At 46.4% G+C, this 25879-nt stretch overlaps 1 protein-coding gene across 9 annotated transcripts in view; it reads right to left on the minus strand.

Annotated features, from left to right (window-relative positions):
- Positions 1-23054, minus strand: part of rims1a (regulating synaptic membrane exocytosis 1a) — a 55529-nt gene extending 32475 nt beyond the window's left edge. For 8 of the 9 annotated variants that reach the window (XM_084021420.1, XM_084021416.1, XM_084021413.1 and 5 more), the window contains exons 1-4: positions 22875-23054; positions 20043-20117; positions 10327-10537; positions 7502-7513 (exon numbers count right to left, since the gene is read on the minus strand). In XM_084021420.1, coding sequence (XP_083877546.1) covers positions 7502-7513; positions 10327-10537; positions 20043-20117; positions 22875-23044 — 468 coding nt within the window. In that variant the 5' untranslated portion in view covers positions 23045-23054. The remainder of the gene's footprint in view (positions 1-7501; positions 7514-10326; positions 10538-20042; positions 20118-22874) is intronic. The other variant, XM_084021415.1, reaches the window with a different exon arrangement.
- Between the last annotated feature and the right edge of the window lie 2825 nt (positions 23055-25879).

The following is a 25879-nucleotide window of genomic DNA, read 5'->3' on the forward strand; positions in this document are numbered from 1 at the left end:
TCGTCATCACGGAGCTCGTCGTAAATAAAATCAAACATTTACAACACAAAAATTAAAGCTGGGTTTAGAACGTGGCAGCGACGCTCGTGGAGTTGGTGGTAGGAGACTCATCAGAATGAACCGGATCAAACATCCCGACTATAAACTATCAGCTTTTTAAGGAAACACAGTCTCCATCTTTGTGTGCTCAGCTTCCTGTTACACTGCAGGCACTGACCTCTGGTGGCGCCTGCTGGTCACTACAGCATCACATCACCAGCCTCACAGAAACTCTACTGGCAGACTGATCTCATGAAGTAGCGAATGTATGACACGCCAACTCGTATGCCATTATGGCGTGTTATCACTACGCACAATCGCCTTTTGGCGTGTTTATCAACGCCGAACCCTAACCCTAACCCTAAAGGGCGTTTACTAGGGGTGGGGGAAAAAATCGATATTGCAATATATTGTTGTGCTCTCTGTCGCAATAAATAAATCGATACACTGACGGCAAATATCGATATTTTGGGTCTACGGGTTTTTTTAGACTCCCGTCGGTGCGTCTAAGAGTTTACGGTTCTCCGGAGCGGATCCGCGGGGGCCGCCCGCTGCCCGGTCTGATTGCCTATTTACGGGCAGGATTCCGAGCAGCGCGCTAGAGTTTAGAGGCTCACGGACTCACGGACTCTGGCATCGGGTACCCCGAGGCGGAGGAGGAGGGTCCGCCGACGTGACCCGACGGCTCCCCGCCGGCGCTGCCCTCGTTTCCCCCGCTAGAGCAGCACCGGTTCAAAAATGAGCGTCATGCGCGAATGACGCGAATGAAGCGAATAGTCCAAAATGATCAAGCGGCGCGCGTCTCACGCGATTGTATTCGCGTCTATCGCGTCCGGTGTGAACGCCGCATAAGCCTGGCCGTGTGCTGGCCGCTGCTGTTGTGAGCTTCAAGCGCTTTTCACACAGCATTGAGGGCACGAGGACCCACTTTTCGGCCGGGCTCGATTGCCTATTTACGGGCAGGATTCCGGGCGGCGCGTGTTTACCGTCCGCCGGAGGGTCCGCATGTGTGGATCCGCGGAGCCGTGTGCTCCCCGGTGTTGCTGTGAGCTCCAAGCGGTTTTCACCCAGCTCTGAGGGCATGAGGCCCGACTTCCCAGGTACTGGATGGGTGAACATAACTCTGCACATAATTGGTTGCATACTGAAATGTGCCCAATATTTCATTTAATTCTGATGTTATTCTTATCTTGTTTAGCTATTGTTAAACTAAAACGGGCCCAAGTTTACATAAAACAAGTTGCTACTGACTTTTCAGTATCAGAAAGCACTGTCCTGGTTTACATAAGACATGTTATTAATGTTCATGCACTTTAATGTGTCCAGCTGGACAGTGTTTATTCATTTGTACATTGTGGAATTTATTTTTTATGCATATTTTTTCTTTTTCAGTCACATATCGTGATATATCGTTGATGAAATTTCTTGCAATATATCGAATATCGCAGATATCGTGTATCGTGATATTATCGTTATTGTGGGCCAAATATCGTCACAGTATCGAATCGTGAGTTACCCGTATCGTCCCACCCCTAGCGTTTACATACATGCGGATGTGATGGGTCGTTTCGCTCAAAACGTACACATACACGCGGATAGCTCGAATTGCGTACAGATAACACGCCATAGGAAGCTGCGTGTATATTTATGAAAAGTCATGATGCCACGTTGCTACTGGAAGAAAAACCGAGTTGTTGTTACTGATGGACAGGAATCACTTCACTTCACTTCACTTGAGAAAAAAATATTTGCCCTGTTTTTCTGAATGAGAAAAGTATTATTATTATTATTATATTGGAATTTCCGAGATAAATTTCCCCTGCAAATGTAAAAACCTATTATACAAAACGTTATCTGCTTTCAGGAGATTTGGATATATCATTTAGTAAAAGAACGTTTTTAGCCCAAATTGGCTCTTTCAAAATGAAATTATGTTTCAGGTTGTTTTTTTAAATTTACTTAGTATTATACAATGACTGCAAATTTATTGCAAGACAACCCAAGACCCTGGGAAATGAAGCATCTCACAGCCGGCGAGACGGATCACACGGCGAGAGAAAGGCGTCAAGCACAACGTCAACACCGATGAGGGGTCACGACGAGGCGGCGAGAAGAGGTACGAGGATTCATCCGTCGGCCGTGGAGTCACAGTCCCGTGTTGAAATCAGAGCCAGAGTGAGGAAGAGGGGATGACGGGGGACGTGAGGTTGGGCGGGAAAAGAGGCGGGGAGAGGATGGGGGAAGAGGAGGGTTAGAGAGAGTCCCTCTCCTCCAGCCACCAGGGCTCTCATTACTCCTGAACACTCCCCAATGACTCTTTACAGAGAGCTAAAATAAAACACTCTGGCATCGTCCCCCCCGCTCCTCTCTTCCAACTCTCCCCCCTTCCAGTTCTCCTTCCTCCAGATTGCTTTTGATTAAAGCTACAAAAGCCGAGAAGAAAACAGCTTTACACCAACGCAGTTATATTTATCCTGCCAAACAACCCAGCAGCGCGCGCACACACACAGCAGCGTGGGACATTACAGCTTTGGTGAATACATCCACCAATCTGTGATTTCCGGACCGACTGGACGGTTGCCAGACCGGTGCTGCTGAGCTGCAGACTGTATATAAGAGGACCTCGTCATGGTGACGTCACCCGTTGGTTTGTGGTCTACGCTTTTGAAGCCCCCAGTTCATTGCCATCTTGGCATTCTTGCAACCAGTAGAAGGAAGTGACCATATTTGGACTGTGGAGGAGCAACGGGTTGATCTGATGAACACAAGCAGCAGACCAGCACCCTTACTGGATCCATGTGGATTCTGGTGTGAAGCCGCTAACAAAGTTAGCTTCATGATTCACGGTCAACTTCACAGCTCAGTGTTAAAGTCATCTTAGTAGCTAACTAGCATTGGTAGCATGGTAGCGACCTGTCAATCAGCAGGTAAGCCCCGCCCCCAAAAGCATCCCCTGCTTTCTGGTCTGGTGGACTCTAAATGGACCATAATGTTCTAAATGAACATCATGCTGGATTGAAGAAAACGTGAAACTAGCTTTTGGTCCGCTGGGTAAACACGGAAGTGCCGTCTACGCAACAGCGGTAGCTTTAGCAGTAGAAGCTATCAGGCAAGTGTTCTTTTAAATAAACTCCTGGTGTACTTACAAACTTTAAAATGCCTCGTTTTGTGAGTACAGACCCTATGTGTACTACTGCAGACGTTTGGTAACATTCCATGCATTATTTTATTATTATTATTTATAACCTGTAAATACCCTAATTCCATATTATCGCCTGTTTATAACCATTCAACCGTGCAATAGCATTTACATATGTCAATATTCTATATATTTATTATTACTGCTAAAGCACTTCTGGTTGGATGCAATCTTCTTTTCGTTGCTGTGTACCTGTGACTTGTGCAATGACAATAAAATTGAATCTAATCTAATCTAATTATTAGTGGGGACATTTACGAGATATACACTATGCACCATTGCGCTATTACTAAGCCATTCGGCTGATAGCGGCTATCTTGACCAATGCTGACCATCGCTAAAAATGCTTCCGAGGGGGTATTTGGCTGGATGTCATGGTGGAAATGACCTCGGGTCCATTTCACTCCGAACCATCACTTTAAGTTCTCCTCAGTCCATATGGAATACACATTTAAACTTAACAGTGAAATCAGGCAGCCATCTTGCAGGTGGTAAACATGAAGGGTGTGTGTGTGTGTGTGTGTGTGTGTGTGTCTTACTGGCATCCCATTACATTGTGGGAAATCTGGATATTAATGTTCAGTTGCCCTTTTGACGACATCACCGATGCCTCTGAAATAAAAGTGGTCTAGAAACAGAACAAACACAACCACATACAACTTATCTGCTATTTAATTACAAACAAACATGTACAGAAACAGGACAACTCAGTAGAAATTGTTTACCCTAAAATATATAACACAGTAGGAGTACATGAGTATTAATAATAATAACTTTTCTCTCTGAAAGAACTGAGAGTGAAAACAAGTGGTAACCCACCATATTAATACTCTGCATCTCAAATGAACTCGATATTTGGGAGGGAAAGCCTCACTACAGCTGCACGAACACAAGAAGCCGTCCCATCGCGGGGGCGTAAACGTAACTTTCCTTCCTGAATGTTGCTTCCTCTCTGGCAGCTCAGCCTCGGTGGCCGTGCCACTCGCCATAGCAGTTCCTGTACGGCAGCAGACACAGCGGCACCCTGCAGCCGCCGCACATCCAGGACGTCTTCTGGTACCTCCCCTTGGCTCTGCAGCAGCTGCATGGCTTACTCCCGACCACCTGGTACCACCTGGTGGGCTGGATGACCACGGGGATGTGCTCCCACGGCGTCATGCTGGGGATGTGCTCCCACGGCGTCATGCTGGGCCCGTCTGCTCTCGGCCGGTATCTCCACGGCCTGCATCTCCGTTGTTTGTATCTCAGCGACGCGTGTCTCCGTGGTGCGTATCTACTTTGCCTACAGTTGCAGGAGCAGCCACACCAGCGTTGCGTGGAAACCGGCGCTCTAAATCCACGGCACCCCCTCGCCATGTCATGGCGTCTCCACGGACTAGATCTGGTCCACCAGTCTTCATCGTCTGAACCGACGGGGTCCTTCTCCTCCAGACTGAAGACACACACACACACACACACACACACACACACACACACACACACAGATTCAGTAACAATAATAACATTTTAATCTAATCTAGTTACACGTGATAAAGATCAATGTTTTTAACCGTTCTATCCATTACACATGGACTATTATAGTCCACTAGCGGTGCAAAGTTATTACATTAGCATAAAAAAGATTTTCTCAATACCAGGTGACAGAAAAACCTCATGTTCACCAGTACTTGCACGTGACACTGGCATAATCCTGGGAAGTAGGATCTTCCGACTAGTGAAGGCAGCATGGACATTTAACGTCATAGGCAATTATTATTAAAAATGGGATGATTAACCACACAAGTTGCTATTTTTTTAAATATAAATCACACAACCCCGAATTACGTGGAGAAGAACTGGGTTCAGTCTACTTATGATGTCACTTGTTCATCACATTAAATGAGATGTTATTGTCCTCTAAACAACCAACATGATGTTTGGAGACAGCTTTTTACAGAAGGACCACAAATGAAAGGAAAACTAATTCCACTAACAGATCCACAGAAATATAATCACCAACTATTTTCATCATCTGTTCATCATCAAAAGTCATTTTTCATAAAGAAATGTCACAAAATGCTGTTTTCAGTCCCTCAGATATGGAGATCTTCTTTTCTCTGTTCTATCATAGATGTCATCACATACAACACACATTTCAAGCACTTTATTCTAAATCCAAACACTTTTCAAACCTTGAGAAAGTGTTTCAAGCATTTTCAGCACCCATACGAAGCCTGGAACTATCAAGCTAGCGGCTACAGCGGGCTAGCGGCTACAGCGGGCTAGCGGCTAGCGGGCTAGCGGCTACAGCGGGCTAGCGGCTACAGCGGGCTAGCGGCTAGCGGGCTAGCGGCTACAGCGTCGAGCTAACCAGCCACTTCGTGTCTTCACGTCCAAACACGTTCATTCTGAGATCTTCGCGGTTAAATATAAGACGGTGAAAACCCGCTGAAATGAAAACGGGCCTCGCGTTACGGTGAACACGATGCTAGCTAGTTGCTAGCTATGATGTCAGGTGTGACGCACTTACCCCTCCGCCGGTGACGCGGGCCGGGCGGCGGCGTCATCCGGGAGCCTCCAGTCGGCGTAGACCTGGTCCCAGGACGGGGACTTGCTGGTCTCATCCAGAACGAGGCAGGAGCTGCTCCACTGTGCGCGAGACATCTTCGTTGGGCTAAAGATCAAGGTCAAAGGTCAGCGACCTACGTGACTTGCGTCCGTTCTCTTCTTCTGCCGCCGAAAAAACGCGTAGCTCCTCCTGACCTTTCACCCGATGACAACGACGAAATATCAAATATGACGTCGACCACCGCCACTGTTTTCTTCTTCTTTGGTTTCTAGCTACAGCTGACAATATAGTTGATTTTATTAAAACAATATTAATTGTATTAAAAAAATAACATATTTATTATTATTCTGTTACAAATAGAATGCACTACAGGAATATCATTGATTTGTAACAGTGAGTAGCAGTTTATTTTAATAACAAAGTAATAAAGTAGAAATACTTTGTTCCTGTACTTCAGTGGTATTTTAATGCATTTGAGGGGACTTATTGATTATTATTTTGCTTATTAATATATGATGTGAGGCATCTAAATCACGTCTCTTAGCAATAAAATCCATGTTGCCAATAATAAATAAATAAAAACACTTAAAGGATTATGATGAGATGTTGTTAATAAGTTGTATTATTGTGAGATGCACTTCATCCTAGTGTGAGATCACACACACCTTTATTTTTTTTCTCATTTATATTAGTATTTCTTCCATCTTATTATGATTATCATTATGTTTTTAAATATGTATTTATTTTTTATTTTGGTTTCTTTATCATCATTGTTATTTACATCAACATTTCAAATGGAATTAAGTTTTCTATTTGTTTTATTTTTTATTCTATTTGTCATATTTTCAGCCGACGACGTGGTACTCAATCAAATCACAACGTACATACAATCAAATATATGGACAAGAGCAGCGATGCAGATACACACACACACACACACACACACACACACACAGTGTCACATGACCATAGTAAGACCCCCCCCCCCCTGACAGAGATGAGAGAGAGAATAACTTCTCCACAGATGGAAACTAGGACACCAAACCCCTGTGTGTTTGTTTAGTGTCCTGCTGCATCTGTGTGTGTGTCCATCTGTGTGTGTGTCCATCTGTGTGTGTGTGTGTGTGTGTGTGTGAGAGACAGAGAGAGAGAGAGAGAGAGTGTGTGAGATTGTCTATTCATGTCTGTCGAGGAGCTGCAGTGTGTATCCGCATGTGTGCATCAATGCCCATGTGTATATATGGTGTGTGTGTGTCGTAGTCGTGCAGCTCGGTGTGTTTGTGTGTGTGTGTGTGTGTGTGTGTGTGTGTGTGTGTGTGTGAGAGGCCGATATTAGACAGTGAGACGTTCAATTACAGAGGAATTTTAGCGGGACAAGGAAGCAGCATCAGCCAATGACAGCTGGACGTATGGCATGAGGTGGGCGCCGTAACCGGGGGCAACCATGAGTCTGCACTAAGGATGAAAGACAGCCACACACACACACACATGTTCATTTATATCGGTACAACACATGGACCACAAGTCCTACAACCAGAGCAATGCATGATGGGATATGTGACAACACACACACACACAGAGCGACTTGAACCAGCGAGTCAATGAGAGATGGACCCCCATAAGACCACATACATACACACACACACACACATCCTGTCTGAACCCGCTAAGATGCGTCATCATGGTTACGAGGTCCAGAAAAGACTCAGACTCACCACTTTGTCCTCCTGCAGCCAGTCAGCCATCCATGGAGATGAAAAGAGAGACAGAGAATGTAAGCAACGATGACCTCTGACCTCCGACAGCATGGCGATGACAAACACACCTGATCCTGGATGACGAGCTGACATGCTAACATGCTAACGTGCTAACATGCAGATGGATTCTGTGTTATGTGGTGGAAGAGATCAGTAATGCTGCTTTTGTACAATGCTTTGATGCTACAATGCTTTGATGCTACAATGCTCTGATGCTACAATGCTCTGATGCTACAATGCTCTGATGCTACGTTAGCAACTCATATGTTCACTAATTAGGACCTCTGACTAACTTTAACGTCATAATTCTGTTTATTGAAAACTGGTTATAAGTGCTGTGAGGTTCATGTGGATTTAGAAAGGTAACCGTTGATATTTAAAGAACCTTTAAGGGTTTAAATTTGGTGAACGAAACAACCAGTCATGTGACTCTGTGTCTCTAAATCCTCTCAATACCATAGTAGCTCACCTTAGTCCAGGGACCAGACCACACTATGTGTAGAAACCAGAGACTGTCTGCGGTCCCCCAGAGGTCTAGATAGTAGCTCACCTTAGTCCAGGGACCAGACCACACTATGTGTAGAAACCAGAGACTGTCTGCGGTCCCCCAGAGGTCTAGATAGTAGCTCACATTAGTCCAGAGACCAGACCAGACTATGTGGAGGAACCAGAGACTGTCTGTGGTCCCCCAGAGGTCTAGATAGTAGACCACATTAGTCCAGAGACCAGACCAGACTATGTGGAGGAACCAGAGGCTGTCTGTGGTCCCCCAGAGGTCTAGATAGTAGCTCACCTTAGTCCAGGGACCAGACCACACTATGTGTAGAAACCAGAGACTGTCTGCGGTCCCCCAGAGGTCTAGATAGTAGCTCACATTAGTCCAGAGACCAGACCAGACTATGTGGAGGAACAAGAGACTGTCTGTGGTCCCCCAGAGGTCTAGATAGTAGACCACATTAGTCCAGAGACCAGACCAGACTATGTGGAGGAACCAGAGACTGTCTGTGGTCCCCCAGAGGTCTAGATAGTAGCTCACATTAGTCCAGAGACCAGACCAGACTATGTGGAGGAACCAGAGACTGTCTGTGGTCCCCCAGAGGTCTAGATAGTAGACCACATTAGTCCAGAGACCAGACCAGACTATGTGGAGGAACCAGAGACTGTCTGTGGTCCCCCAGAGGTCTAGATAGTAGACCACATTAGTCCAGAGACCAGACCAGACTATGTGGAGGAACCAGAGACTGTCTGTGGTCCAAACAACAAGGTCTCTGCTGTATTTATGTCTAGATGACCTTATATGGAGTGTTGATGGAGCAGCTACAATGTTAGCGTAGCCTAGCACCATCAACCAGACTCCATTCAGAAAACCAGCGTTTTAACAGGAGTTATCTTGTGGTCTTGCAGACAGACCTAACAAAGCATGACTCAGCACTTTTTTACTGATCACCATCATGATGGAGTTATTTCAGCATCCTTTTCATCTGGTTATTGATATTAAATCACAGATCAATACTTTATTCTGGTTCCTCCAGCTGTGGTAAATAATGATGTTATAATCTATCTTCCTGGGTAGGAGCCAATCATGTGTCATCGCTGCAGCCAGAAACAGGTCTAACAGTGACCCAGGACCCCCCAGCTGAACTCTCCCCACGTCAGCCAGCAGATAATTAGGATGCTCCTTAGTGTGTGTGTGAGGTCATCAAATGCCACACTGGCAATGCAGGTGAGGTGTGTGTGGGGGGCGGGGGGGGCAACACCTCCACCCTGCTGTGTGTTTATAGGGCACCTCTGGACCCCTGGGGGCGGACACAGAGTGGGAGACCCCCATCCCCATCCAAAGCTCATTTTAATGCCTAATTAACCTTTACCAGCTCCTGGCTGGGTCACAAGCACACACACACTAACACACACACATACAGTAACACACACACACATACAGTAACACACACACACTAACACACACACATACAGTAACACACACACACATACAGTAACACACACACACTAACACACACACATACAGTAACACACACACACACACACACATACAGTAACACACACACACATACAGTAACACACACACACTAACACACACACATACAGTAACACACACACACATACAGAAACACACACCCAGAGAGACACTTATGTGTCACGGTTCATCACCTCCACCTCACATTAACACCTGAGGACGTCGGACTCCCTGATTGGATGCAGCTGGGCTACACGTGTGTTAACAGCCAGTTAGGATCCTATGGTTCTGAATCAGGAAGTTCTATATGAAGATCTAGGTAGAGGACTACCTAGATGAAAAGGATGCTGAAATAACTCCATCATGATGGTGATCAGTAAAAAGTGCTGAGTCATGCTTTGTTAGGTCTGTCTGTAAGACCACAAGATAACTACTGTTAAAACGCTGGTTTTCTGAATGGAGTCTGGTTGATGGGTGCTAGGCTACGCTAACATTGTAGCTGCTCCACCAACACTCCAAATAAGGTCATCTAGACATAAATACAGCAGAGACCTTGTTGTTTGGACCACAGACAGTCTCTGGTTCCTCCACATAGTCTGGTCTGGTCTCTGGACTAATGTGAGCTACTATCTAGACCTCTGGGGGACCACAGACAGTCTCTGGTTCCTCCACAAAGTCTGGTCTGGTCTCTGGACTAATGTGAGCTACTATCTAGACCTGTGTCCCCAGGACAGAATGTAGCGTTGGAGCTCCACACACATTAACATGAATCACAGATGAAATGTGGCCACGCCCCCTCCGCCCCTCCTACCGTGTTGGACCGCAGCGACACCCGCCCCCCACAGCGGGCGCAGAACTTGGTCTGGCAGTACGAGCACAGGTTCCCGCAGCCGTCTGCGAACTTGGTCTTGTGGCAGATGCCGCAGGTCGGCGCGTCGTCCCGGTGCACGGTGGAACCCGCCGCCACCGAGGCCTGCCGGATCACCGTCTCCCGGTAGCTGGACAGCTGCTGCTGGATCCCTCTGCAAGAGACAGGACATCGGGTTACCACAGCGGTCTGCATCAGTGGGCGGAGCCAGGTCCATCATGGAGACACTGAGATGGGAGTTATGGTGCATCCTCTGGCGACCACGGAAATTAATTTCATTAAATTTGTCTGACCAACATTATGTTTTCATTTCAAACATGTCAAAATGAATACAGATAATAATAAAATATTACACAACAAGAAAGCATAGAGATATATCATTCACTTTTTTTTTAACATGTCTGAAAAGGATTGGGAAGAAGTGACCATATTTGGACTGTGAAGGAGCGACGGGTGGATCTGATGAACACAAAAAGCAAACCAGCACCCTTACTGGATCTGGATCCATGTGGATTCTGGTGTGAAGCTGTTATCAAAGTTAGCTTCAACTTTACAGCTAAGTGTTGAAGTCATCTTAGTAGCCAGCTAGCATTGGTAGCGACCTGTCAATCAGCAGGTAGCCCCTCCCCCTAAAGCATCCCCTGCTTTCTGGTCTGGTGGACTCTAAATGGACCATAATGTACTAAATGAACATCATGCTGGATTGAAGAAGACTTGAAACTAGAGATTGAGACCATAAACTCATGTTTACAATGTTTACTGAGATAATACATCAAGAGAGAAGTAGGACCATTTTCTCATAGACTTCTATACAACCAGAGAGGAGTCGCCCCCTGGTGGCCAGCAGAGAGAAGTAGGACCATTTTCTCATAGACTTCTATACAACCAGAGAGGAGTCGCCCCCTGGTGGCCAGCAGAGAGAAGTAGGACCATTTTCTCATAGACTTCTATACAACCAGAGAGGAGTCGCCCCCTGGTGGCCAGCAGAGAGAAGTAGGGCCATTTTCTCATAGACTTCTATACAACCAGAGAGGAGTCGCCCCCTGGTGGCCAGCAGAGAGAAGTAGGACCATTTTCTCATAGACTTCTATACAACCAGAGAGGAGTCGCCCCCTGGTGGCCAGCAGAGAGAATGTGTTCATCATTATCATTTTGTTTCCTTAAAAAATCTAGTTTTAACATTTCGGACATTCTTTCACAGGTTGACTTTTCCAAATCTAAAACATTTACAATCAAATAAAAACATTCACATGAATATCAGTTGAGACAACAATATGAATATGAGCATGAAATATAAAACAATGAGATTCAACCCGACACGACGTCTAACGACGGTCTACTTACAGGCCGGGAGTCGTCAGGGCAGCTTCCTCCCCCATCAGCCCCGCTGCTAAACAGAACTACAAATCCGCTGGTACAGAACTACAAATCCCAGCAGCAGAACAACAGGCCTGAGAGAAGGAAGTCCAACATCCTGTCGCTCATGGGTTTGTGTTTAAAAGGACGGAGGGTTGGAGAAGGAAAACCTTCAGAGACACACACACGAAAAAAACATCTACCGCTGATGTCGTTAAGTGCACTCACTTCCTGTGAGCAACAGCCAAAGGTCACAGAGAGGTCACCTGCTGCTGCAGCGCCGTAGGACTCCCTTCCTGATCCTGGATCTGCTCACAGCTGATGAGACCAGCATTGATTAACGCTACAACGTGGACCTTTTTCTGGGGGAGTCGGTATTTTTTTTATTTTTTTTAATTTAAACTATAAGGGGCAACATGGTGGTGTTGTGGTTGGTGCTGATTATTATTTTGTATTATTTTTGTATTATTATTTTATCACATATATCTATATATGATACGTGAAGATATTAGATCTTGATGTATTTATTATTTTATAATTATAATTTTATCATATATATTTATTATTTTATATATCATATTTGTATTATTATTCTGTATTTTAGATTTATTTATTTATTACTTGTCTTTACTTATTTATTTATTTATTTATTTGTATGAGTTCTTTCTGCCAGAACCTGAATCCTCCATCAAAGCTGAAAGTTCCACTCAAACAGAAGTTGAGGAGCGACGGATCAAACGGCCGAGTCCTTGAAGCAACACTAAACCCAACGCTGGCCTGGCTGTCCCCGGTCCTGGACTCCCATGAAGCAGGGGGGGGCATCGGGGAGGGGGGGTTGTTGGCTCCCGCTGGCTTCCTGTCGTGACTCAGGCCTCCACATGGCCGAGTGTGAGTCACAGCTCCGAGATCCATATTTAAAACGCTGGCAGACATGAATCAAATAATGATGAGTCAGCTGCACCGAGACCACCAGACCGAGTACAAGTACTCACATATCAGTACAAGTCCAAACCAGTATCCGTATCAGGTATCAGATACCTGACATCTGATACCTGATACCAGATACCTGATACCAGATCCCAGATACCTGATACCTGATACCAGATACCTGATATCTGATACCTGATACCAGATCCCAGATACCAGATACCTGATACCAGATCCCAGATACCAGATACCTGATACCAGATACCTGATACCAGATACCAGATACCTGATACCAGATCCCAGATACCAGATACCTGATACCAGATACCTGATACCTGATACCTGATACCAGATACCAGATACCAGATACCAGATACCAGATACCTGATACCTGATACCAGATACCAGATACCTGATACCAGATACCTGATACCAGATACCAGATACCTGATACCAGATACCTGATACCTGATACCTGATACCAGATACCAGATACCAGATACCTGATACCTGATACCTGATACCAGATACCAGATACCTGATACCAGATACCTGATACCAGATACCTGATACCTGATACCAGATACCAGATACCTGATACCTGATACCTGATACCTGATACCAGATACCAGATACCTGATACCAGATACCTGATACCTGATACCTGATACCTGATACCTGATACCTGATACCAGATACCAGATACCTGATACCAGATACCTGATACCTGATACCTGATACCAGATACCAGATACCTGATACCTGATACCAGATACCAGATACCAGATACCAGATACCAGATACCTGATACCAGATACCAGATACCAGATACCTGATACCAGATACCAGATACCAGATACCAGATACCTGATACCAGATACCAGATACCAGATACCAGATACCTGATACCTGATACCTGATACCAGATACCTGATACCAGATACCAGATACCAGATACCTGATACCTGATACCTGATACCAGATACCTGATACCTGATACCTGATACCAGATACCAGATACCTGATACCTGATACCTGATACCAGATACCTACTACCTTATACCAGATCCAAGACATCTGATACCTGATATTGGTGCGTCCCGTCTCATTAGTTCAACTCTTATTTTGAAAGTAACTTTGGTCCTTCAGTTCTGGTGTGAGATGTTTTAAAGTAAAGACCTTCAAAAGTTTCATTCTCTCCGACTCTCTCCCAGCATCCTCCTCACACACACACACACACACACACACTTACTGTAGAGGAGTCATCCACAAGATTGATTGGATCTCATTCTCCGTCCTGTAATAGACGAGTATTAAAAAGTCCCCTCCCTCTCCGGCTATTTGTGAAATTAAATGGAAGGTAAAATGCCAGAATTAGAAATTGGTTTCCGGTTTGCAGCAACTATGTGTGTGTGTGTGTGTGTGTGTGTGTGTTTGCATGAGATCCACCTACACTTACTTTAACGCAGTATTTGCAGCAGATAGTTTGTCATCTTTATGGGATTATGAAACTGGCCATAATTGTGCGACGGCCAAATCAAACTCATAGAGAAACGGTCTTTTAAGTCGGAGAGCGAGGGAGTCCAGGTCTCTCCGAACCACGGATGCTGGTTCGGTGCGGTGTCGGCAGCCATGCTGGTTGTATCGGACCATTGTGGTGCAAAGAGAGCTGGAGGTCTGGAGCTGAAGGTCTGGATCTATCAGTCCGTCTACATTCAGACCCTCATGGTCACAAGCTTCATCATAGGTAGGCACAGTCTAATGGGGTGTTCCCCCCAAACAGGACCTCCTGGGTCTGTGGTCCCCCAGAGGTCTAGATAGTAGCTCATATTAGTCCAGAGACCAGACGGGACTACTGTAAATCCTCTAATATAGGCCCGGGCCTTTATTTACTCAAGCGCACCGCAGCCCAGGCCTTTATTGGAAGGAGACCAGAATTAGAGACAGGCCTCTATTTCTATTTGAGCAAAACGGACTACCAGTAGAATGAATAAAAAACAGATTTTGTGTCTATTTGAACCTATAAAATACTAGGTGCTCCACAGCTGCCATATTACGGTAAACAACGTTTACTGCTTGCCAGTATTGCATGCTTGGTGGGCTGCCACTAGGAGGATCATTGACAGGCGCTCTCCTTCATACAATCACACTTCATGGCTGCACCTGATTGGACGATCGCTTTCACAGCTGTCCTGTCTGCTCCCGGATTTCAAACCGACCAACATGGCGGCTCGTTTGGAAACTTTCTCTTATTTTAAGACAATTGTTCACCGAAACGTGTTTCTGAAAACATTTTAAGAAATAAGCTATGCAGTTGCTGAATGTGTCTTTATTTTAGATCAACAACGGTCAGTTTAAAAGATTTTCGAGAGCTTGCTGGAGGCGCCGCACCGTCTCTCTACACTCGCCGGAGGCGAAAGCATTGCAGGGCTTCTTACATACCGTAAATCCTCTAATACAGCTTCAGCCAAAATCTCGTCGACGCGAAGGCATTGCACGGCTGACAATGAATGGGAAGCGTGGAAATAACACTGCCTGTGGACACTTGCCCCGGCCTCCATTAGAGACCGGCCGTTATTTACCTCCGCCGACAGCGAGACCGGCCAATGTTAGAGACCGGCCGGTAATAGAATACAGGCCAGTATTAGAGGAATTACGGTAGGAACCAGAGACTGTCTGTGGTCCCCCAGAGGTCTAGATCGTACCTCACATTAGTCCAGAGACCAGACTAAGTCTAACTAACTCCTGGCTGCTCTAAGGGTCTTATCAGGACCCGGATTGGTTCACAGTGGTGAACACCGGACTGCTTTTTGTATTTATTGTATTTTAACAACCAAATGATGCGTCTGAAATTAAAGTATTTATACGAACATCAAAATAGAAAGTTTGTGAAGAACAGGATTTTTCCCAATGACATAATGGTCTTCTAGTCATGTATGTGTGCTGGTCTGGGGTTTGGCTGCTGGTCTGGCTGCTGGTCTGGGGTCTGTGGCGGTTCACCATATGGCAGCAGGGACACGGAGAATCTCTCCCTCTAGTTTCCTCCATCAGTGCCAGGCTCTGTTGTTCCTCCCCCTCCCTCACTTCCGACTCACCATGCTGAGCTGCTGATGTACTCTCACCCTCCTCCCCCCCTCCTCCTCTCCCTCCTCCCTCCTCCATCCTTTTTTTATATGACTCTGTTGTCACCCTTCAGCTTTCTGATCATATTTAAAACTTATTGCAGAGACGAGCATTAATAACGTCTTAATAACGTGTCACCTTTTAAAGCGTTTTGGTTCTAAAATATAAAGAAGAACAGATTTTCAGGGTTTGTGATTTCATGCAGTAGATTATGGACAATGTTGGATTTTATCGTGGTAAAAACACAATAAGGTGATGGTTGTAATCACAAATATTGACTTAAAAAAGCTGCTAGCTCACAATGAAGGTGGAGAATACAGCCTGGTTTAAAAAATATGTTTTTTGAAAGTGTATTTATCTTAAAAACATTTTTTGTGGACAGAACGGAGAGCATATTATTTATTTTTGGTTTTGGTTGTGTGGTTTTTATTTCATTTCACGACAGTAATGTCTGAATATTCTTAAAAATGAAACATCTTCCGTTGACAATAATATTGTTTATCACGACTATTCCTGGGACGATGTATCGTGTAACGGTAGTTATTGTGGGGGTGACGGGGTCTGTGGATCCGGTCTTGCTCCACGGAGCTCGCCGTCTACACTGACTTGTGAAACGGGTGGAGAAAACGTCCATGTTAACTGTTAACATCCTGAGTTTATTCAAATGACACTCTGCCGCCATCATCTGCCCGCTGTGTGTGTGGTTGAGAGACAGAGAGAGAGAGAGGGGGAGGGGTTTAAATGTCAGAGCTGCTAACGCTAACACCGGGTCATCGGAATGGATATCCACGAGCACGACGCCCCCCCCCCCACACACACACACCTGATTATCTAAGTTCACACAAGAACATACAATCATCAATACATGTGATCAGAAAAAAAACAGAGGAAGACTGTTTCTGAATCTTAAGATGTGATGGAACAACGAGGAGACCAAGCTTCAAGAAATAATGAAAAACTAAGTAAAACAAAAGATGAAGAGAATAAAACAGAGAGAGAGGAGAGAGAGGACAGATGGAGAGAGCACCAGAGCCAACAGCAGAGCTAAGTGGGTAGTGAGCTCCCCAGACAGACCTCCATATGGCCTGGCAATGTGCGCACACACACACACATACACACATACACACATACACACACACACACACATACACACATACACACACACACACACACACACACACACACACACACACACACATACAAACACACACACACACACACACACACACATACACACACACATACACACACACACACACACACACACACACATACAAACACACACACACACACACACACACATACACACACACACACACACACACACACACATACACACACACACACACAGCATGCATGTACCAGGCGTCAACCTCCGGTTCTGAACAGTGAAACCGACGCTGAAGTGCTTTAAACTGTCATTCTCTCTGCTGGCCACCAGGGGGCGACTCCTCTCTGGTTGTATAGAAGTCTATGAGAAAATGGTCCTACTTCTCTCTTGATGTATTATCTCAGTAAACATTGTAAACATGAGTTTATGGTCTCAATCTCTAGTTTCAAGTCTTCTTCAATCCAGCATGATGAATGTCCATCATCACCATCTTTTTGCAACCAGTAGAAGGAAGTGATCATATTTGGACTGTGGAGGAGCGACGGGTGGAGCAGAGCAGCACCCTTACTGGATCTGGATCCATGTGGATTCTGGTGTGAAGCTGCTAACAAAGTTAGCTTCTATAATTCAAGGTCAACTTTACAGCTAAGTGTTAAAGTCATCTTAGTAGCTAACTAGCATTGGTAGCGACCTGTCAATCAGCAGGTAAGCCCCGCCCCCTAAAGCATCCTGGCGAGTAAAGATGTGACTCTCTGACACAGAAACGTAAGTGAGAGTCCTTCCTTGGTTCCTGCCGGAGAGAAAAGACTCATGGGAAGACCAGGATAGCAGCCAATCCCTGAAGGAAGTGAGGAAGTGACTCCTGGCCAATCCCAGGGGTCACCGTGGTTACCATGGGGCTGCTGGGCCTTCGCCATGGCACCCTGCTTTCAGGGGACACTCAGCCAATCACAGTGAGTGATGTGGAGTGTAAACACCTACAGTGCGCTGCATCCACGTTGGCGTTACGGGAGGTTACTGGGGCCGGGGGGGTTCTGGTTCAAACTAACGTCTTCCTGTCAGTGGTGCAGCTCACTAGTTTCTCAGCATCCTCTCTTCACAAGTAATGATTATTGATGACCACTCATATCGCTGACATTAATAACACTGGGATTAAATGGATGCAACGCTGTTGCAAAACAACATTATCAACATGACAAGTGTGAGTGGTGGAGCTTCTGGGGAACGTACGAGTGTTGGGTGACTAATAAACACGCTAATATGAATGCATCCAGGAACAAAAGGTTATTAATAACACACAGTGTGATATTATCATTACAAAGCCTCGCCATGGTGACGGAGGGTCACATGGTGCAGACGGACGGAGACTTTATAAGGAGACGCTTCCTCTCACATTGCCCTCAGATCATTTCTGTCTCCACTGAGCCGACACACAACCAGCCAGGTTCCCCCGCCCACTTCACCTCCTCCACACCTCCTCCACACCACCGACACCACAAACACAACCAGACACAACCGACACCACCGACACAACGAACACAACCGACACCACCGACACAACTAACACAACCGACACAACTAAAAACAACCAGACACAACAAGACACAACAAACACAACCAACACCACCAGACACAACAAACACAACAAGACTCAACAAACACAACCGGACACAACCAACACCACCAGACACAACAAGACACAACAAACACAACTAAACACAACCAGACACAACCAGACACAACCGACACCACCGACACAACGAACACAACCAGACACAACTAAACACAACTACACAACATTCACAACCAGACACAACCGATACAACCGACACAACTAAAAACCACCAGACACAACAAGACACAACAAACACAACCGACACAACCGACATCACCGACACAACCAGACACAACAAACACAACCGACACAACCAACATCACTGACACAACCGACACAACAAAACACAAGACACATATATATATATATATACTGTATATATGGGAACTCTGACACTGATCGTTTATTGTAAGTCGCTTTGGACAAAAGCGTCTGCTAAATGACCTAAATGTAAATGTAAATGTACTGATCGTATAATGTTAGAAACGGGGGCCATATTGTAGGATTCCTCAGAGAAGCAGATGTGCTCCAGCTGACTTCCTCTGTAATCTCACACACACACACACACACAGAACATAAACAAGCTTTATCCTTCGGTGATTGTGCGGCAGGAAAAAGGACGTTTAGGACGGCTGTAGAGGTCACGGCCAACAGAGAAGTGTGGAGGAGAACGACTGCCGATTCCATTTACTCAAGTCAAGTGTAAAAGTACTGAAAAGTATCCCTATGAAGGAAATTTCAACTGAATCTCTGGTCATATTTATAATAAAATAATAATCAACAATTCCCCTAAAATGCATTAAAACTAAAGTCACCAGCCTGTTACTGCCAGCCTGAAAATGTGACGAGTAGAAAGTAAAGATATTAGTTCAAACATGTAGGGAGGAAAAGTAAAGGTCTGGATGTAGGTCAGTCTAGCCATGAGGACTAGTTTCAAGTCTTCTTCAATCCAGCGTGATGTTCATTTAGTACATTATGGTCCATTTAGAGTCCACCAGACCAGAAAGCAGGGGATGCTTTAGGGGGCGGGGCTTACCTGCTGATTGTCAGGTCGCTACCAATGCTACCAGTGCTAGTTAGCTACTAAGATGACTTTAACACTTAGCAGTAAAGTTGACCTTGAATCATGAAGCAAACTTTGTTAGCAGCTTCTCACCAGAATACACATGGATCCAGATCCAGTAAGGGTGCTGCTCTGCTGCTTGTGTTCATCAGATCCACCCGTCGCTCCTCCACAGTCCAAATATGGTCAGAACTGGAGGCTTCACAAACCAACGGGTGTGGTCACCATGACAAGATATTTTTCTCACAAGCCAAGCGGAGTAGACTGAGCATTTTAAAGAGACAGGCGCAACAGAGTGTGAATGCAGATGTATTCAGACAGACAGGATGACAAGCATAAAAGCATGTAAACATGATCCAGTACAAACCCAGAATACCAGTCTGACCATGAGGAGGTTCGGGGTCTGGCCCGTCCCCTTTAAGGATCGTATCCAGGGGTGATGAGAGTTTGTGGTTGCTACTCACCGGACATCGTTTTGCTGCGGAGGTTTCTTCTGCCCGACCAGGTTCACCGTTCGTGCTTGGATGGGCTTCTCTTCTCTGAAACACACAGCGAGGAAGACATTAACGTTCTCTACTTACCAGGCCGTTACCTTCCCTGTAAGGAACCGTTAGCTTTCCTTGTGAGGAACCGCTAGCTTCCTTGTGAGGAACCGCTAGCTTCCCTGTGAGGAACCATTCTGTTAGCTTCCCTGTGAGGAACCATTCTGTTAGCTTCCCTGTGAGGAACCGTTAGCTTCCCTGTGAGGAACCGCTAGCTTCCCCGTGAGGAACCGTTATCTACCCTGTAAGGAACAGCTAGCTTCCCTGTGAGGAACCGTTAGCTTTCCTGTGAGAAACCGTTTCCTGAATGTTTCCAGAATGTTTCCTGAATGTTTGCTGTCTGTCTCTGAATGTTTCCAGAATGTTTCCTGGATGTTTCGTGAATGTTTCCTGTCTGTTTCCTGAATGTTTCCTGTCTAATTCCAGAATGTTTCCTGAATGTTTCCAAAATGTTTCCAGAATGTTTCATGAAATGTTTCCTGAATGTTTCTTGTCTGTTTCCTGAATGTTTCCTGTCTGTTTCCAGAATGTTTCCTGAATGTTTCCAAAATGTTTCCTGAATGTTTCTTGTCTGTTTCCTGAATGTTTCCTGTCTGTTTCCAGAATGTCTCCTGAATGTTTCTTGTCTGTTTCCTGAATGTTTCCTGTCTGTTTCCAGAATGTTTCCTGAATGTTTCCTAAATGTTCCTGTCTGTTTCCTGAATGCTTCCTGTTTCCTGAATGTTTCCAGAATGTTCCTGTCTGTTTCCTGAATGCTTCCTGTTTCCTGTCTGTTTCCTGAATGCTTCCTGTTTTCAGAATGTTTCCTGAATGGTTGCAGATGGTTTCCTGAATGTTTCCTGTCTGTTTCCTGAATGTTTCCAAAATGTTTCCTGAATGTTTCCTGAATGGTTGCAGATGGTTTCCTGAATGTTTCCAGAATGTTTCCTGAATGTTTCCTGAATGTTTCCAAAATGTTTCCTGAATGTTTCCAGAATGTTTCCTGAATGGTTGCAGATGGTTTCCAGAATGTTTCCTGTCTGTTTCCTGAATGTTTCCTGAACATTTCCAGGGAAACCCTGTATTCTACTATATAGTGTTTGATCTTAACGATAAGAATAACACGCCGTAAGGGGAATTCTCATGTTTATAATGTACGTGTGTGTGATGTCGCTGTAGGGAGGAGCTGACTGCTGACTCCACCCCCTTTACATTTATGTAACTAGGACGTTGAAGAAGGTTCAAAGGATTCTAGCGGAGGTCGTTCACATTTAATCCATCTTAAATCATATTTACCATAATGATAATCAGGACGTTGTTTACCCAGAATAAATCCACCACTAAATATATATATATATATATATATATATATATATATATATATATTGTAGAGCACCGGGAGTACTCTCTGCATTACAACCCACACTGGCCCACTGCTAGTACACTCACCATACATGTATTAGTCACACACACACACACACACACACAGTAGGTGAAGACACGTATGTGCTGACAGACGGCCTTTTCTCGTTGCAGCTGCTACGAGTAAATCTGCTGCTTTGAGACGATGCTCGGCCGCTCGGAGCCGTACGCAGGTTCATCTCCTTCTTTAGATGCGAGGCATCGATCCCCCGGTGCAGCGCCGGCTATCAGTCCGCACACAGGGCTTAAAATAGAACGGGGGGCCGTAGAGCCGGAGGTGGCTCGCTCGCTCTCTCTCTCTTCTATCTGCCCGAGTGCATGCAGCTCAGGGAAAACGTGAGAATCCTCTCAACTTCATGCATCCTCTGGTCCAGGAGGAGGAGGGGGGGGGGGGGGGGGGGAATACATCTGGAGGAGACTTTTCTCCATATATACGAGGAGGAGGAGGAGGATGCACACGGCAGATGTAAGCCACAGCGACACCACACACACCTCTCCCCCGTCCAGGCCTGCTGGTCCCAGGTCAGTCTGCAGGAGCGCTGGCCTACATACGGTTCTCATGGAGAAGCTCAACCGCACCCAGGAGCCGGGAACAGCTGGATGCTGCACCCAGAACAGCCAGCAGGGAGGCTCTAACTCCCACCCCCGCCAGACAGGAAGTCACACAGGTACGCTCCACCTGACTCCGGCGGCGAGAAGGAATGCGATGACACGAGAACGCCACATTATCTCCGATAATCATCAGGATACAGTTGGAACGCTTCTTAGATGGAATCACTGTCATTTAGTTCAGGTTTATTAATAATAATAATAATAATAATAATAATAATAATAATAATAATAATAATATAATAATGTGAAATTGGATGGTCATGAACCAGGATGTCTCCCTGCATGAACGAAGGAGGAGTTATCCAGTTGTAAAGACTCTTTGATCGCCATGACGACCTGAACAGCTTCTTCATATATATAATATCATAATATAATATCCATGTCTGTCACAGACGAGAGTGATGATGGTGATGATGATGGTGATGATGATGATGGTGATGATGATGATGGGGCATGGTGACACACCCCTTCATCCTCCTCAACCTCCTCATCATCCTGAGCAAAGTTACACCTGACCCAGTAGCACCTTCAGCTGGGGTGAACCTGGTCCAGGCTGCATGTACACACACACACACACACACACACACACACACACACACACAAACACACACACATACACACACACACACACACACAAACAATGGTACAGTGTGAGGGATGTTGAAACGTTTCATCCATATGAGAAGGAGGTGGACCAGGCCCAGTCCACCCCCCCCCCCCCCCCCCCCCCCCCCCTCTTACTTTATCATGGCCTCCTCCTTCGCCTCCTCCTCCCGCTGCCGGGCCAGCACAGCCATGATGATCTTCCTCTCCTCCTCCGTCAGATGGCTGAGGTCCGGCTCCGGGATGGCCGGGGCCGGGGCGACGGGTGGGCGCGGGCCGCCCCGCGGGGGGCCCACCGAGGCGAACATCTTCCCCAGCACCACCACCGCCGTCCCTCCACCCCACCCCCTCTCCCTCCCTCCTCTTCCTCCCCCTGCCTCGCTCGGGATCACGGATAGAAAGCCCGCTGGCGGAGCCCCCGGATCACGACATGGCCCTCAGACGCCGCGGTGGTTGGAGCGACGGATGCGGGGTTCCCATGGCGGCGGCGGGGGGCACCCAGGGCGGCGGCGGCGGTGGCGGCGGCGGCGCGGTGTCGGTGCTAGCTGTGGTCGTGTTGGTAGCAGCGGCGGCGGTGGCGGCGGCTCCCGTTTTCAGCCTCCCCTTCTCCCTCTCGCGGCTCCGCTGTCGTCTCCCCCCGCCCCCCTCCCACCGCCCGGCCGCCCGCCTCTCCCCTCCGCCACCTCCGGTTCACGGGGAGCCCATCTCTCCGGCGGTCGGTCGGGACGACGGCGCACACGGGACGGGGATCTCGCTTCCTTCCTTCAGGCCAGGCAGAGAGGAGGGGGGGGGGGGGGGGGGGGTCCCCTGGAGGCGGCTCGGGTCTCCGCTCGGTCCGGTGGTCTGGCTGCGTGTCTGCGGGGCGAGGCGGCCACTTCTGGTGGAGCAGCGCCGCCGCTGATGCCGCTGATGCCGCGGAGGATGCTGATGCTGCTGTCAGGGAGACCGGACCGTCAATGGGACCGCAGCCCCTCAAGCGCGTTCACTTCTCTTGCGGCGGGAGCGCGCAGCTCTCATTTGAGAATGGGGGCTCCACTCGTCGTGAGGATGCGCGCACACGCCGGTCTTCCAGCACACTGAGGAAATAACGGGTTCTTCAGTGGTGCATTGTGGGTTAGATGGCGCCAAAACATCCGGGAATCACGTCACGCTTACCCTTAAAAACAGGTGTTTTATGACGTCACAGATGTATTTTGAGTGAAAACCAATCAAATGATCTGAAACAAAACGAACAAAGATCATCAGGTCTACTTGCATAGATAAAGTATGACATTAAAACAGTTGTATTGTATCCTGTAGTGTGTTTAGGAGTAGTCTTTAAATCTATTTGTTCACGTCTCTATGATAATGAGCTAGCATCTTTCTCTAGACTCACACACGATAATCCACGATCGCGTTGCAATAAAGTCAACGGAATCTGTTTTTCCAAACCTTCCTGACATTTCGTACGCTGAGTCAGCGGTCCCGACTACAAACGATCTGCTTTTTAAGGCAACAAAACATGAAACACTGAGTCTCCATCTTTGTGAGCTCAGCTTCCTGTTCCACTGCAGAGACACTGACCTCTGGTGGCGCCTGCTGGTCACTACAACATCACATCCACGGCCTCACAGGAAGAGAAGATGTATAAATAACTAGAAGGTAAAAGAAAACAGTAACTCTAAAGAACCACTTTACATGAAACCTGTCACACTGAGAGTGTTTGCCCCTCCCCCCCACCAATCATTGCATGTTAGAATGACACGCATCCCCCCGTTTTTCTCCTCCCTCCCTCCTTCCAGCAGCTTGCTCTCTCCCTCTCTCTCTCTCTCACACACACACACATCTGAATGGACCCGGGCTCCGTGCTCGTGCATGCTGGCTGCAGGGTGACATTTACAGTGTGTTAGTGTTCAGCATTTAATGATCCCCCCAAAAAACATCACGACTCAGATCCACCGCCACACACACACACACACACACACACACACACACAACACACACACACACACACACACACACACACACACACACACACACTCACACACACACACAAACACACACCGCACGAGACAAGATCATTCATTGTGTCACATTCATCTAAATTTAGAATCACTTTGTTGGGATATTTTTAGCCACAACTCCACATTCGGTCAAAAGCTGACAGACAACATGTTATACAGTAAACAGGACTTCCTGTCTACTCAATGTTAGAGAGCCCACGAGAGTCCGGTACGATGTAGACCCGGTCTGCATCAACACCTGATAGAGAGCCCACGAGGGTCTGGCAGGCTGTAGAACCAGTCTACACCAACACCATCACCTGATCACTACCCTACTACAGTTTAAATAGTTAACACCTTCATTTATCAGCTTTGACTTGCACATATCCTTCTTTGTGTATTGTCATATTTATAAAGTGTGTGTGTGTGTGTGTGTGTGTGTGTGTGTGTGTGTGAGAGAGAGAGAGCGAGAGCGAGAGAGAGAGAGAGAGAGAGAGAGAGTACAGTGTCAATGAAGGCGTTCCGTTGAAGGCGTTGAACCAGAATCAGTGATTTCAGCACCACGGACAGCTCACTGAACGGCAGCAGACAGGAAGAGAGGAGCCGGGGGCATGCTGGGAGAAATGACAACCTCTCATCATCATCATCCTCATCTTCATCATCAGCTCACATGCCCAAACACTTCCCGACTAGGACTGCAGGCTTCCAACACACGACTCGAGGAACGTTCTGATTCAGAGTGAGATATACTGTCCATGCCCAAACCGTCTCCTCTTGTTATTATTTAGTCTGAAGGAAGGAAGGAAGGAAGGAAGCTACTTTGCATCTTGTTGGTAAGTCAGAAACTAACTGTAGATTTGGGTTTAGGCATTCTGTGAGTAGAGCTAGTTATGTAAAATACTATATATATATATATATATATATATATATATATATATATATATATATATATATATATATATAACATTTAGTCTTCTCTAGCTTGTTGTTTAAATTCTTGTAAAGCTGTTACCTAGTTTCATCTCAGCTGTAGTGAATAGACTTGATTGGAGGGAGGGGCTACCTGTGCAGACTTCACCTGGGCTCTGGATAGCATGAGCCCCTAACCCCCCCCCCCCCCCCATGCACTTCTATGTTCTTACCTATAGCACTTTGATCATA

This window comes from Eutrigla gurnardus (assembly GCF_963514095.1).
Source record: "Eutrigla gurnardus genome assembly, chromosome: 11".
NCBI lineage: Eukaryota > Metazoa > Chordata > Actinopteri > Perciformes > Triglidae > Eutrigla > Eutrigla gurnardus.